This window comes from Tachysurus fulvidraco, chromosome 3, assembly GCF_022655615.1.
Source record: "Tachysurus fulvidraco isolate hzauxx_2018 chromosome 3, HZAU_PFXX_2.0, whole genome shotgun sequence".
In the NCBI taxonomy this organism is placed as follows: domain Eukaryota; kingdom Metazoa; phylum Chordata; class Actinopteri; order Siluriformes; family Bagridae; genus Tachysurus; species Tachysurus fulvidraco.
The window spans coordinates 30,831,424-30,844,618 of record NC_062520.1 but is presented as its reverse complement, the minus strand read 5'-3'; the positions used below and the strand labels follow the sequence as shown (position 1 = coordinate 30,844,618).

Here is a 13,195-nt window from a genome sequence, read left to right as displayed (position 1 = left end):
AATTACCAAGAAGTTTTTTTGTGTTTCGAATTGGGACAGAACCTTAAAATAACCATTGGTCTGTTAAAAACAGAAACCGATATTTGGGATGAGGCCAAACCGGTTGAGCAGTTTATTCCCTCGCAGATTAATTTGCAACTCTACCTCTAAACAAACACACACACACACGCACACATACTGGACTCACAATGGGGGATTAATGTCCTCTAAAACAAGGAAGTGTCTCTAAGACAAGCTCAAAGTTCAAGCACAAGAGATTCCTGGATACACACACATACACACACATACTCATTTTTTGAAGTAAATGAAGTCAGGTAATCTGATGAGTGTTTGATTTTGATTCCTCGCTGGTGGATTTAGTGCACGTCGATGGAGCTGACAGTATTAAACACAGCAGGTAGGATTTTTTAATCACTCGTCCAACACTAATAGAAGCGTTGGTTTGATAATTAATAAAAAAAATAAAAAATCCTATACCTGATGCACTTCTTTCTCCTTTAGTCAACTTTGGATTTAGTTGCAATCCTTAGTAGTGTAATAGGTGTCAAAGATGTCTTGACTCCATACAACCAAGACTATGTTCACTATATGGATTCTTTGTATATGTATATATTCAACTGGAATTAAAATAATTTCACATTTTTAATGAATCTCAACCTTGAATATTGCATATACAATATACATAATATATGTAATAACTATACAGTCATGTGAAAGATTAGAATTAGTACACACTACAGTATTAACTATTAAGTTTTTTATTAAGAAATGCCAACAGTATTTCAAATGAGGAAAACGTTAGTACACCCTGTGTCAATAATAGGATTATTGATCTGATTGATTAGATCTGGGCTTTGACTTGGTCACTCAAGAATTCTCTGTTTTTCAGCGAGTCCTTGGTGGATTTACTGGGATGTTTTTTTTAAGGTCCAGTTCCGCTTCAGCTTAAATTTTTTGACAGACGGTCTCACATGTTCCTCAAGCATCTTCTGATACAATGTAGAATTCATAGTGGATTCATAATGATGATGAGAAAAGCATCCGCAATCCATAACACGTCCACCTTCATGTTTCACGTTAGGTATGAGGTTTATTTGCTGAAACATTCCCTCTGTTATGGTGTCCAAATAATTTTGTCTCCGTGTTCTTTCACAAACGTCTTGTCCTCTTGTTGTGTGATGTCTTAGACAGCAAAGGTTTCCTCCTTCACACCTCCCATGATAATTAAACTTGTTCAGTCTCTTTCTGATTGTAGATTCATGCACTTTGAAATCAACTATAGCTTGCTGCAGGTCCTGTGATGATATTTTAGGGTGTTTGGAGATATCTTTTAGCGTCTTGTGGCCTGCTCTTGAGGTGAATTTGCTCGGACGTCTTGACCTGGCCATGTTGGCAGATGTTTTAAATCTTCTCCACATGATTTTCCAGACAGTGGAATGTCTGATTACAACTACTTCTGAGATCTTTTTATATCCCTTAAAAGACTCATAAACGTCAACAATCTTCTTTCTGAAGGCCTCAGTGAGCTCTTTGCATGTCACCATGGTGATTCCTGTCACTTTATCAATTAAGAGCAAACCAAACTAAAAATCTGAGGTTTATATAAGACAAGTCTCCTTCAAAATGCTCTGTATTAACGTTCTAATAATTATCACCTGATGTGATACACCTGTAGGTCATTTTATCCATTTTAAGTACAAATAAACATGGGCCTGTCCTTACTGTTTCCTCACAAGAAATTCGATTACATTTTAAAGATAATAAAAACAAAAAAAACTTTCTTTATTTAACTATTAAAAAAAAAAAAAACACAGAATGCTTCAGAATGAGAGGTTTACTTTATCGCCATGTTTCCAGACTTTAACAGCAGCCACTATGGCTCCTTACGGGCCCGAAAAGCTCCCTACAGTGAAGTGAACGAGAGTGCAGTGCAGTTTGACTGGAGCTCCCGTCCTGTGGAAGACGAGGATGAAAATTCGAACAGAATGCAAAATCTCAAAGAGCTGCCGCTTCATATGGGACTGAAGAAAGCTATACGGTACAACATACTTTTATTATGTTTTTATGAAGAAGTAAATAAAAATGTAGCGGTTTATATAGAATGTGTCTCTCAGGCAGGTGCAGCAGATGCGAGTCCCCATTGTGTCTAGTTGGGGTTCCTGGCGTTTCCGCTACTCAAAGTCCTTTCAGCGGTTTCGTGAGGACCTGGAGAATGTCTCATCTTTACTCGAGCTCTGGAGGAAGTCCATGCACCAGATTGGAGGTAAAAAAAAAAGGCATACAGATTAGTTCTGGAAGCATTTTCTATCTGTGATTTTTTTTTCTTTTCCAAACAGGACATTTTGGAGGAGGAGTCCAGTCCTATTTCATGTTCTTGAGATTCCTTGTTATCCTTAACTTCCTGTCCTTCCTGTTGATGGCCGGTTTTGTCATCATACCTAGCATCGTTTTCCACTCAGTCAACTCCAGCGGTCAAATAACGGTTCCCTCTGTCAACCTTTCAGGTATCTATTTATTTATTAATAGTTTTGTTTCTTTCTATTCAGTTCTGTCCCTCCCACAAAAGCAGAAACTTCTGGTCTTGCATCCAGCCTTGTAGCTTCACCTGTTCTGTGTTTCACTTTGGTTCTTTATACTCGCTTATTTCTCTCTTTCCTTATAAAGTCTTTATAGTGCATGTGCCTTGTTAAGTCCAAGCCTTAGTTTCCTATCTCCATGCCTCGAACCCTGTCACAGATTTTTACGATGATTCCTTGATGATTCCCCATACAACCAAACATTACAGTGAAGCATGATGATGGTAGCATCATGTCAAGGATTTGATGGTGGTAACATCATGTCAAACATTTCAGTTTGTAGTCTCGACATACAGAGTTAATTAACCTCACTGCACTCTGACTGTGAATTGTGCATGTACACAGTGTGAAATTTCGGTTTCTGATGCAGGTATTGACGTGTGTCTGCCTTACGATGTTCAGCTTCAGCCTCTCACCATTTACTACACCTACTTCCTGGATTTGCTGTCAGGAACGGTATGACATACAAAATGGACTGTTTTAGTGCTTACCATATCTCAGTGAACTACGAACTTCAATACGAACCTAACAATAATAATGTAGAGTATCACCAAGATAATGGGTGACATTTAGCCCTTCTGTTACTTTACATAACAGCAATCAGTGATAATAAGCCTGTAAATATATGTAAACTTTGTAGTTTTATAGTAACACAGTGATTAAAAGACATGAGCTCCAGATGGAAAGTAGTTCCAAAAGTAGTTCACTCTGTAATATGTTACTGTTTCTATGGTACCAACTTAGACTGGGACATGTAATGCAAATGGATACCTTACATAAGTGGATGGGTGAAATTTTGATATGGTGAGGTTTTCTGTGAGAAGATTTTTCATGAAGGAGTCTCCAGTGTCAGAGGTTTAAAGCAGTCAGATGTAAAGCTGTAACTTCCAAAAAAGATTGCTAACTTGCCCTGGGATTCCTCTTCCTGATCCTCTTCCAGGGCTTCATGGAGTACTCGTATCTTTTCTATGGATTTTATAACAACACAGAGGTCACAAGCAACGGGTTTTCATACAACATTCCGCTGGCTTACCTTCTCACCGCCGCTTTCTACTTCCTATTTTGCCTGATATGCATCGTAGTTAGGTAAGCACAACGTTATCAATGATAGCTTTGTAATTTTGTATGCATACAACAAACAAAGCATCCGTTTGGTCAACAGGATGGGTGGAGTGGCTCGGGTTGTAATAGCCATGGATGGAGGACGCTTAGGAGGGTACAGTGTGCTTGTATTTACAGGGTGGGATCATGGCCTTCAGGATCAGAGAGCTGTCAAAGTGAAACACAACAACCTGCGCTATCGCCTACAGGTGAGCATTGTTTCCTGTATGCGATTTGGGAAACAGCTAATATTTAAGCCAGTCACTTTGGTGTCTGTGTGTGTGTGAGTGAGTGTGTGTGTTGCTTAAGTTCATATATTGCATAAGCACAACCATTTATGTTGCTTAAGTTCTGTATATATTTCTCTCTCCTTTTTTTCTGCCAGGTGGATCTGGAGGAGGAGAGGATTAAGAGGAAGGCTGATTCTCTCACACTCTCTCAAGCGTTCTCGCTTTATTCCCTCCGAATTTTTCTACACCTCATCATTCTGGGAATGATAGTGGCCGCTTTCTTTGCCATCAGTTACGCAACCCAGTACAGTCAGGTAAATCATAGCTAGTTTTATTTGCGAGCAAAAGTAATTTTTCACAGCAAATACAATTTATAGTAGTGCCAAATGAGAGAAGGTGCGGCTTTAAATTAACTGGTTAATCATATTAGCTGACTGAACAAATTATTAAAAATATTTATACATCATTCTCTGAGTGTTCAGTTATAAAACATTGTCCACTCGCTATATTGTCTGATTAAATATTCCCTCAGAGAGAAGTGCTAAGAGTGTTAGCACTGATTACAGTGATAGCCATAGTAATATGAGAAAGATCAATTTCAATTTTCAATAAACTCCAGAATTATAGGCCAATGAGAAGCGACTCATGAGGATTACTTGCTCTCTTCTTTTCAGACTCAACAACAAGATGGCATAGTGGGATTGCTGCTGCAGTATCTGCCCTCGATGGTTATAACAGGCAGTAATTTTGTCGTTCCCTTTCTTTGTGACCAGATCGCTAATCTGGAGAAATATTCACCTAGTGTCACTGTAATCCTCGCCCTACTCCGGTTAGACACACACACACACACACACACACACACACACACACACACACACACACACACACACACACACACACAAATCACACAACACAGGAACATTCAAATCTATAGTTAGCTTCTAATTTTTTTGCACTTAGATTTTGTAATAAAAAGCAAGCTGAAGAATGTTGCTTAAAATCCAATGCTAGCAAGTTACACACCACCTCTTACGTTGCTAGGTATAATATAAATGTAACCATGGAAACGGTAACTAGTTAAACAATATTCTAGTTATCTAGCTAACAATCTAACACTAGCATTTATAGTAAAGAACCAGGTGACTTCTTTATTTTAGCCGTATAATTATTTATATGGGGGTCTGAATAATATTCCTAATTATACAAATAACATCTTTTTTCCACTGTCTTTGCGTTCAGGGCCGTGTTCCTGCGTTTAGTGAGTTTAGGTGTACTTTTGTTCACTCTGTGGGAAAAGATCACATGTAAGGGAAGCATTACAGCACAAAACTGTTCACCCTGCAGCTACAACTACACACAGTATCAGGTAAACAACAACAATAATAATAGTAATGAACTGTACATATATAGTTAAAATTCTGTGTTAGTGAACTACATAATTGGGACTTTACTTCCTGTGGTAATTTTAGCTGGTAATGATATCTTGTGGTAATTTTAGCTAACTAGCTTCTGGTAATTTTAGTTGGTAATGACATTTTGTGGTAGTTTTAGCAGTAATGATATCTTGTGGTAATTTTAGTTGGTAATGATATCTTGTGGTAATTTTAGCTCACTAGCTTCTGGTAATTTTAGCTGGTAATTTTAGCTCGCTAGCTTCTGGTAATTTTAGTTGGTAATGATATTTTGTGGTAATTTTAGCAGTAATGATATCTTGTGGTAATTTTAGCTCGCCAGCTTCTGGTAATTTTAGCTGGTAATGATATTTTGTGGTAATTTTAGCTGGTAATGACTTCCTGTGGTGACTTTAGCTAGTAATAACATTTTGTGGTAACATACAGCGTCAACTTTAGCTGGTAACAACCTCCTCTGGTAACCAATGTGAATAGTAAAATTATGTAGTAATTTATGCTAGCTAGTTATGGCCTCCTGAGGAAACTTTAGCTACCTAGTAATTAGCTCATGTGGCAACTTTTGCTGGTAAAACATTTTCTGTTTAACATACTAAATAGTAACATTATGTAGTAACTCTTGCTAGCTAGTAATACCATCCTGCGGTCTTGAAAGAGTAATAACATCATGTAGTAAATGTAGCTAGCTATTGAAAACTTCCTGTGGTAACTTTAGCTAATAATAAAGTCATGTGCAAACTATTTTTAATCCTGTGGGAAAAATATTGAATTATATTTTAGATTTTCTTCATACAGTGTTGCAAAGTCACGGTTTGTGGTGTACCTCTGTATTTTTTTTCTTTCTTTTCATTTTCCTTGTTTTCTTTCAACACACAAACAGTGCTGGGAGACACGTGTCGGGCAGGAAATGTACAAGCTGACGCTGTTTGACTTTCTTATTACCATTGCAGTGATGGTACTGGTAGAGTTTCCTCGCAGGTTAGTCTCTCTGTTTCTGTTATTTCTTTATCTGTCTATCTATCAATCATAACAATTCAAAATATACTTATATAAAGCGAACAGTGGATTTAGATTAAGAAGAGATTTTAGTTTCATGTGAAGATTTTTATGGTGGACTGAAAGATTTGGACCTGTGTGTGTGTATGTGTTATAGGCTGGTAGTGGATCACTGCTCATGTAAGCTGGCTCAGTTGGTGGGTCGTCAGGAATTTGTTGTTGCTGCAAACGTGTTAGCGCTTGTTTACGGACAGACTGTGGTGTGGTGCGGTGCTCTGTTTTGTCCCATGCTGCCACTCATCAACACCATCAAGTTCATCATCATATTCTACTGCAAAAAGGTATCCTTATTAATAGCAGTAGTAGAAATAGTCAAGATTTTTTTTTATTGCAATTTCAACCATGTATAGCACAATAACACACAGTTCTACACAAAGTGCAGAGTATAGATTCTATCTATCTATCTGTGTGCTTCTCTCCCTCATTTTTTTCTCCCCAGGTCACTCTATTCCAGAACTGTCGCCCGGCGGTGAGGACTTTTCGCTCTACGAGCTCCAATTTCTTTATCTTCCTGGTTCTTCTGTTCGGTTGGATGCTTTCCAGTGTGGTGCTCATTTACAGTATAGCCAGGTTAGTCTACACACACACACACACACACACACACACACACACACACACACACACACACACAGATTTGTGAAATTATATTTATAGCATTGCTTTTTTATTGTTGTTTTTTTTTCTTGTTTGCAGTATTCATCCATCCTATGGCTGTGGTCCTTTTCGTTTTTCCTCCTCCATGTGGGATGTCATTCCTTCTTCCTTACATTTGCTATCCAACACCACACAGCAGTTTTTGCTGTATATCGGCTCACAGGCTTTCTCCATACCGCTCTTCATCTTATCATGGTTGGTCTGTCTGTCAGTCTGTCTGTCAGTCTTTAGACTTTGTTTTATTCGTCTTATTCCACAAAAATACCACACATCATTATTTTATCCATTTATAGTTGCAGCCATTGTTGAGGATAATATTAATGTTGTAAATTTGTTGATGTGGAACATCGTAAATACACAACCCTCTGAATTAGACATAAAGATAGAAACAATAACATTTAAATAAACCTGTGATTTGCAGCTGAAATGCCAGAAAACAAATCAGCACCTTATATATACTGTTAATACACCACAATGTAATCTACATTTACAGCATTTAGCAGATGCCCTTATCCAGAGCGACTTACATTTTTATCTCATTTTTATACAACTGAGCAATTGAGGGTTAAGGGCCTTGCTCAGGGGCCCAGCAGTGGCAGCAGGAATCGAACTCACAACCTTCCAATTGGTAGCCCAACACCTTAACCACTAGGCTACCACATGCCACATCCCATATCCTACTAATCTACTGCCTGTGCTCTTCTGCAGTATTGTGATGTGTTACATTGCTGCACTAGCTTCGGTTTATGGAAAAACTATTAATCTTCTGAAGAAACAACACAAACTGGTGAGTGCCCCCCTGCTGCTAATCTCATAATGTATAAATCCTAAAATGCTCTGCTATCTCACATGCTTTCTTCCTGTCAATACAGGAAGGACGAGATAAACAGTTCCTGGTTAAACAGATCAAGGAGCTGAATGCAAATGCTCATAGAGATGAACAACAACCACAAGTAAGAACAAGAGGTGACAGAGGTGCACATGGTACTGTGCCAAGATGGGAAGAAAACTACAATCCTGCATTCGAGCCAGATGAAGAACCAGCGATGAGGACTAGAGACTTTAGGAATAGTGGCTTTTATGACAGAGCCACTTGACGTACATATTATAACATATGCACAAGACATGGAGTCATAAAAGACATTGTTATAGCTTCCGCTTAAACTTTTTAGTGACAAAATACACACGAATGTTTACTTTGCTTTATGACTGAAAGCCAAAATCTATGAATAATGTTTTGTATGTGAAGTAGGATATGCTACAAATAGAAATACAGGGCTCTCAAATGTCACGCATTGAGTGTGACAGTCCCTCATGTCGGTCTTTTGTCACGCTCTCCCGCCACACATTGTATTTGTCACACAGTAAAACTGACTATTTATCAAATATTTAATATGCCGCAGCGCCCAAAACGTATCTGTCCGCACCGCTGTCTCTATGGAATCGGGCAGGAACCAAGAGTGTCTCCCCTGGAGTTCTTAGTCAACCCTGACACTTATCAGCCAATCAAAAAAAGAGGCTACACAATAGCCAATCAGAAAACAGCACTTTTGTATCTGGGTAAGATTTAATGCAACAACCAAGGGAAAGGGAAGCATCATCCTCGTTCACCCACAGAGAAATCCACTGGAGCTGTGAGCATCACTTTGAGCACAGAGTAAGTCATGATCTCCTGTTGTAATGTTACCACAAATCCACAACTTGTTTGACACAAACAATGACATTTTGATTGCTGTTAGAGACGTTTCCCAGATCATCAGCATCAGTTTTTCATGAGTGTCTGTAACTTAGCCAACAGATTTACAGACTGTTCACTGAAAACACCTGCTCAGAACAAGTAGTCTAGGCCAGTGGTTCTCAAACTGGGGGCCCTGAGATGGTGCCAGGGGGCCCCTGTTCACTGACAACACCTGCTCAGAACAAGCAGTCTTGGTTTTAGTGCTTCCACATTCTAATGCTGATGCCCAGAGGGTATTTTCGATGGTCGGTTTGAACGAAACCTCAACACGAAACAGCTTGTCTCTGGATGTGACATTGTCCTCAATCATGACCCTAAAAATGTCTGGGCTTTAGCCAAACTGTTTTAAATGGGAGCAAGATTACAAATGATAAAGGAGTCCAAAAAGGCAACAAACACTTACAATAAACAACACCAGTCATAATCTCTCTCTCTCTCTCTCTCTCTCTCTCTCTCTCTCTCTCTCTCTCTCTCTCTCTCTCTCTCACACACACACACACACACACACACACACATTAATAAATTTAAATTGAATAAATACTTTATATTTGGTTAAATTGTTTTCAGTGATCCTTACCAAACACAACAACCCTCCCTTTTTTGTTGTTGTTGTTGTTTTTTTTTTGGGAGGATGGTTCAGGGGGTATGTGTGTGTGTGTGTGTGTGTGTGTGTGGGGGGGGGGGGGGTTGGAGATGTCACTCTTGTCTGTCTTCAAAACTTGAGAGCCCTGGAAATATTTGTAACTACTGTGTTTTTCTATATTTACTACATTGCTACTGTAAGGGGGAGATTGTTATTCCATGTGCTGTAAAATAATGTAAACACAAAAAAATAAGTGTATATATATAAAGTGTGTATACATAAAGTGTAACTATTTTTGTGCCAATTCCTGCTTAATGATTATACTGTAGAGTAATTTTCGACTCAATGGTTAGTTGAAAAAAAAAAATTTGGAATAGCATTTGTCTGAACCATCCGTGCAGAGCAAAGCTGCAGGTTTCACCATGATCGTTCCTGGATCACGGGCGCCATCTTGTGGTATTTCCATGTACGTCCTGCGTAATTGTTTACGCGGTGACGTTGCCACGTCACGTTCGGCTACATCCGTTGTTCGCTTGTCGCTTGTTTTGGAAGACTCGAACGTTTATTATTTGTTTTATTACATTCCGAAGGACAAACTATTTAGGCGAAATCGTTAATTCACAAAAGGACTTGTTTCAAAACAGATTGCAGATGAATCTGGGCCACTAAATTCGAGTTAAGTTACCGATGCTAGCTAACGCCAGCTAGCTACATAGCTAGCTGTGTAGCTCATTATTGTTTCAGATTAGCCTTTTTTTTAATCAAAGCGAATTTATTTGCTTTCTTGTTCTTGTATTTTTGTTTGTTTTCTGTACCGAGGATTTACATTTATTAAAAAATGAATATTTTGCCGAAAAAGAGTTGGCACGTCCGCAATAAGGACAACATTGCGCGCGTGCGCCGAGACGAGCAGCGCGCGGCCGAGGAGGAGAAAGAAGTGCGGAGGCGCGCAGAGCGTGCGGAGCAAGAGGTAACCATGGCAACGTAAAATGTAATCTAGGGATAACACATTATTGTTGTTGTTATTATTATTATTATTATTATTATTGTTGTTTTATTAATATTAAAATAATAATTATCGACATTTTATTATAATTATCAATATTATATTATTATTCATTATTATTTTATTATTAACTACTATTATTTTATTATTAATTATTATGATCAGCATTTGTTTGTTTGCTTTTTTTATACATAATTAAAACAATAAAATTCCATAATTTATGTACTGACTTTGTTATAATTCTGTTATATAATATATTTTTACACATTTACTATATATTTATTAAATCGTTTTCTTATATGGATGTGAAAATATTCATTTAATTTTTAAGTGTGAAATAAAGTCAGTTTAAGTGTGAAATAAAGCTCAGCTAAGCGTTCAACTGTTCCCGAATCAGCATATATACAAATCTTATTATTATTGTTATTGTTGTTTATTATAATATTATTATTTCTTCCCTCCGTGTTTTTCCCGAAGGCTCGGACAGATTTTCTGCGGAGGAAATCCCGCGTGGCGCTCGAGCACACGGCAGGACCACTGGGTGAGGTAGAGACAAGCAGAGAGACCGGTGGGTCAGAGCATCTCAACCTGTTTTCCCTGGAGGACTCATCAGAGAAGAAAGGCAACGTCGAGTACATCCGTGAGAAGAAAGAGGAGAAAGTGCGTGTAACCAAAATAACCCATGACTCAATGTAGCCATAATGTTGTTTTTTTAACACAGTCAGCTGGCACCGAATACACTACTTTAATGCATACAGTATAATCATGACGCATCCTATAAATTCATTTGTTTAATTAAAAGAAGTGAGTAATTTGTTTAATGATCCACAAAGTGACACGATACACACTGTGCAGATATTTGAATCAGATTGCACCGATAATTAGGATCTTTGTGCATGTCCTGCCTATTAAACAATAACAGCATTTCTGAAACACACACACACACACACACACACACACACACACCCGTCGTGCAGCTGATTAACTCCTCATCATTTGCTTGATGATTAGGAGAAACAGGAGCGTGCGATTGGTCTTTTGGTCTCTCTTGGCCCCACCCCTGGTACAGAGGCCACACCCTGGTATCTGAAGGAGAGAGAGAGAGACAAAGAGAGACAGAAGGAGAGAGAGAGAGAAGACAAGGGCAAAAGGAAAGCTATAAGTGAGGAGGAGAGAGAGAAGAAAGACAAGAAGTTAAAGGTATTGTGAAGATGCATAATAATAATATTGATAACCTTTCCTTTATATGTGCTGTGTAAATGGAAATTGTGTCTCCTGTGCTTGTGTAGGACAAACTGGACCCTCTGAAGGACATCAAGAAAGCTCTGGCGGTGAAAGACAGAAAGGAGAAAAAGCACAAGAAGAGGGATAAAGTAGAGAAGATGAGTGCAGGGAGGTGAGGAGACGTCTTTACTGTTTCAGTTCATTTAAATATCAGAGCATTTTTTAACAGACTGGATAAGTGGGTAGACAGGTGGATGGATAGATGAATAGATGTACAGATTGAAGATGGGTATATGACAGACTTGTGGACACAGGACAGACAATATATATATACGAGTGAATAGATAGATGGACCGACTGATAATGGTTGGATGGACAGAACAGACAGGTGGATGGATAATAGACACATATGGACAGATAGGTGTATGGATATACAGGTGGGAGGGTGGATGGATAGATAAATAGATAGATGGTTGGCAGACACATAGATGGACAAACAAATACACACAAATTAATGAATGTTTGGATAAAAAGATACAAAGATGAACGAGTAAACATACAGGCAGGTTTATATTTTGATAAATAGACCATCATATGCTTAGATCAATAGTGGGAAAGATATAAATAGACCAACAGAGAGAAAATTGATCAACACATATCTAAAAGGGTGAAAAACAGCCAGGTGAATACACACACACACACACACACACACACACAGATAGACAGACAGATAAACAGAAAGAGTGAACTGTTGCCAAATGAACCCTGAGTAAAAATAAATCGACCTGCTGCCTGTTGTTCAGCTCGAAGGAGCAACTGCGTGCGGAGCGACTGCAGAGGGAAGCTGAAGAGAGGAGACGTGCTCAGGTCCTGCTGGACCAGAGGAACAGAGTGGGAGGAGCCAAGGATGAACAGAAGGAGCCGGAGGAGAGGGACAGAGCCTACAACAGTGCTTACTTTCCTGAACTAGCACGTAAGCGGCGGAGAAAAGACATAGACCTCGTACAGGAATTCCTGCATTCCAACTCCTAGACTCTTTTATTTCATTCAGACTGAAGCTCAGCCTTCATCTGAACATCTCGCAGACTTTATGCTCCAAAGCAAAGTATGACCTCAAAAAGTGCAGTTCCAACCACAAACGATCACAGGGACACGGGACCACACGTATGGCGTATGGTCTAACTTAACACAGACACATACTTTGTGTCCATGTCCCTTTATCTCATCTCATCTCAGTGTGTTTGTGAGCTGGTATATAACATCTGTGTAAAAATTGTTACTTATATTTAATCACTTATTGAGTAAACGTTGATAAATGACCATGGGCCAGAATAAAATGTTCGGTTCCTAAACAATAGTTGAAGCCTTTGAAGTCGTAGCATCATCTGGTCCTGGTTTGTGTTATTTAGGGCTTTAGAAACTCCAAAGATAACTGCAGATATTATTTTGGGTGTCAGGCAATTAAAAAACAAACAGGCCATTAAAACAACTTTGCTTTATGTTGTACTGTGTATGTGTATGTTTGGTTATTTTAATATTGGTTGTGTATATTGTGTTTTTATGATGTGGAAGCTGTGCTGGTGTAAACTATCTGATAAATACGTCGTGTTAAAGTCAG

General features: G+C 38.6%; 2 protein-coding genes across 2 annotated transcripts; both read left to right on the top strand.

Annotated features, from left to right (window-relative positions):
- The first annotated feature begins 217 nt into the window (after positions 1–217).
- Positions 218–8,481, top strand: tmc4 (transmembrane channel-like 4). Its single transcript, XM_047810728.1, has 16 exons — positions 218–397; positions 1,858–2,038; positions 2,115–2,263; positions 2,337–2,504; positions 2,947–3,032; positions 3,517–3,662; positions 3,739–3,886; positions 4,063–4,221; positions 4,582–4,736; positions 5,147–5,273; positions 6,197–6,294; positions 6,470–6,653; positions 6,812–6,942; positions 7,066–7,221; positions 7,735–7,813; positions 7,899–8,481. The coding sequence occupies exons 1-16, from the start codon at positions 370–372 to the stop codon at positions 8,121–8,123; spliced, it is 2,220 nt and encodes a 739-aa protein (XP_047666684.1). The 5' UTR covers positions 218–369; the 3' UTR covers positions 8,124–8,481.
- A 1,337-nt stretch (positions 8,482–9,818) lies between these two features.
- leng1 (leukocyte receptor cluster (LRC) member 1) lies at positions 9,819–13,076 on the top strand. The gene is made up of 5 exons (XM_027171615.2): positions 9,819–10,317; positions 10,831–11,013; positions 11,365–11,553; positions 11,643–11,749; positions 12,381–13,076. Exons 1-5 carry the CDS (start codon positions 10,186–10,188, stop codon positions 12,607–12,609), a joined length of 840 nt encoding a protein of 279 aa, XP_027027416.2. The 5' UTR covers positions 9,819–10,185; the 3' UTR covers positions 12,610–13,076.
- Positions 13,077–13,195: the final 119 nt, after the last annotated feature.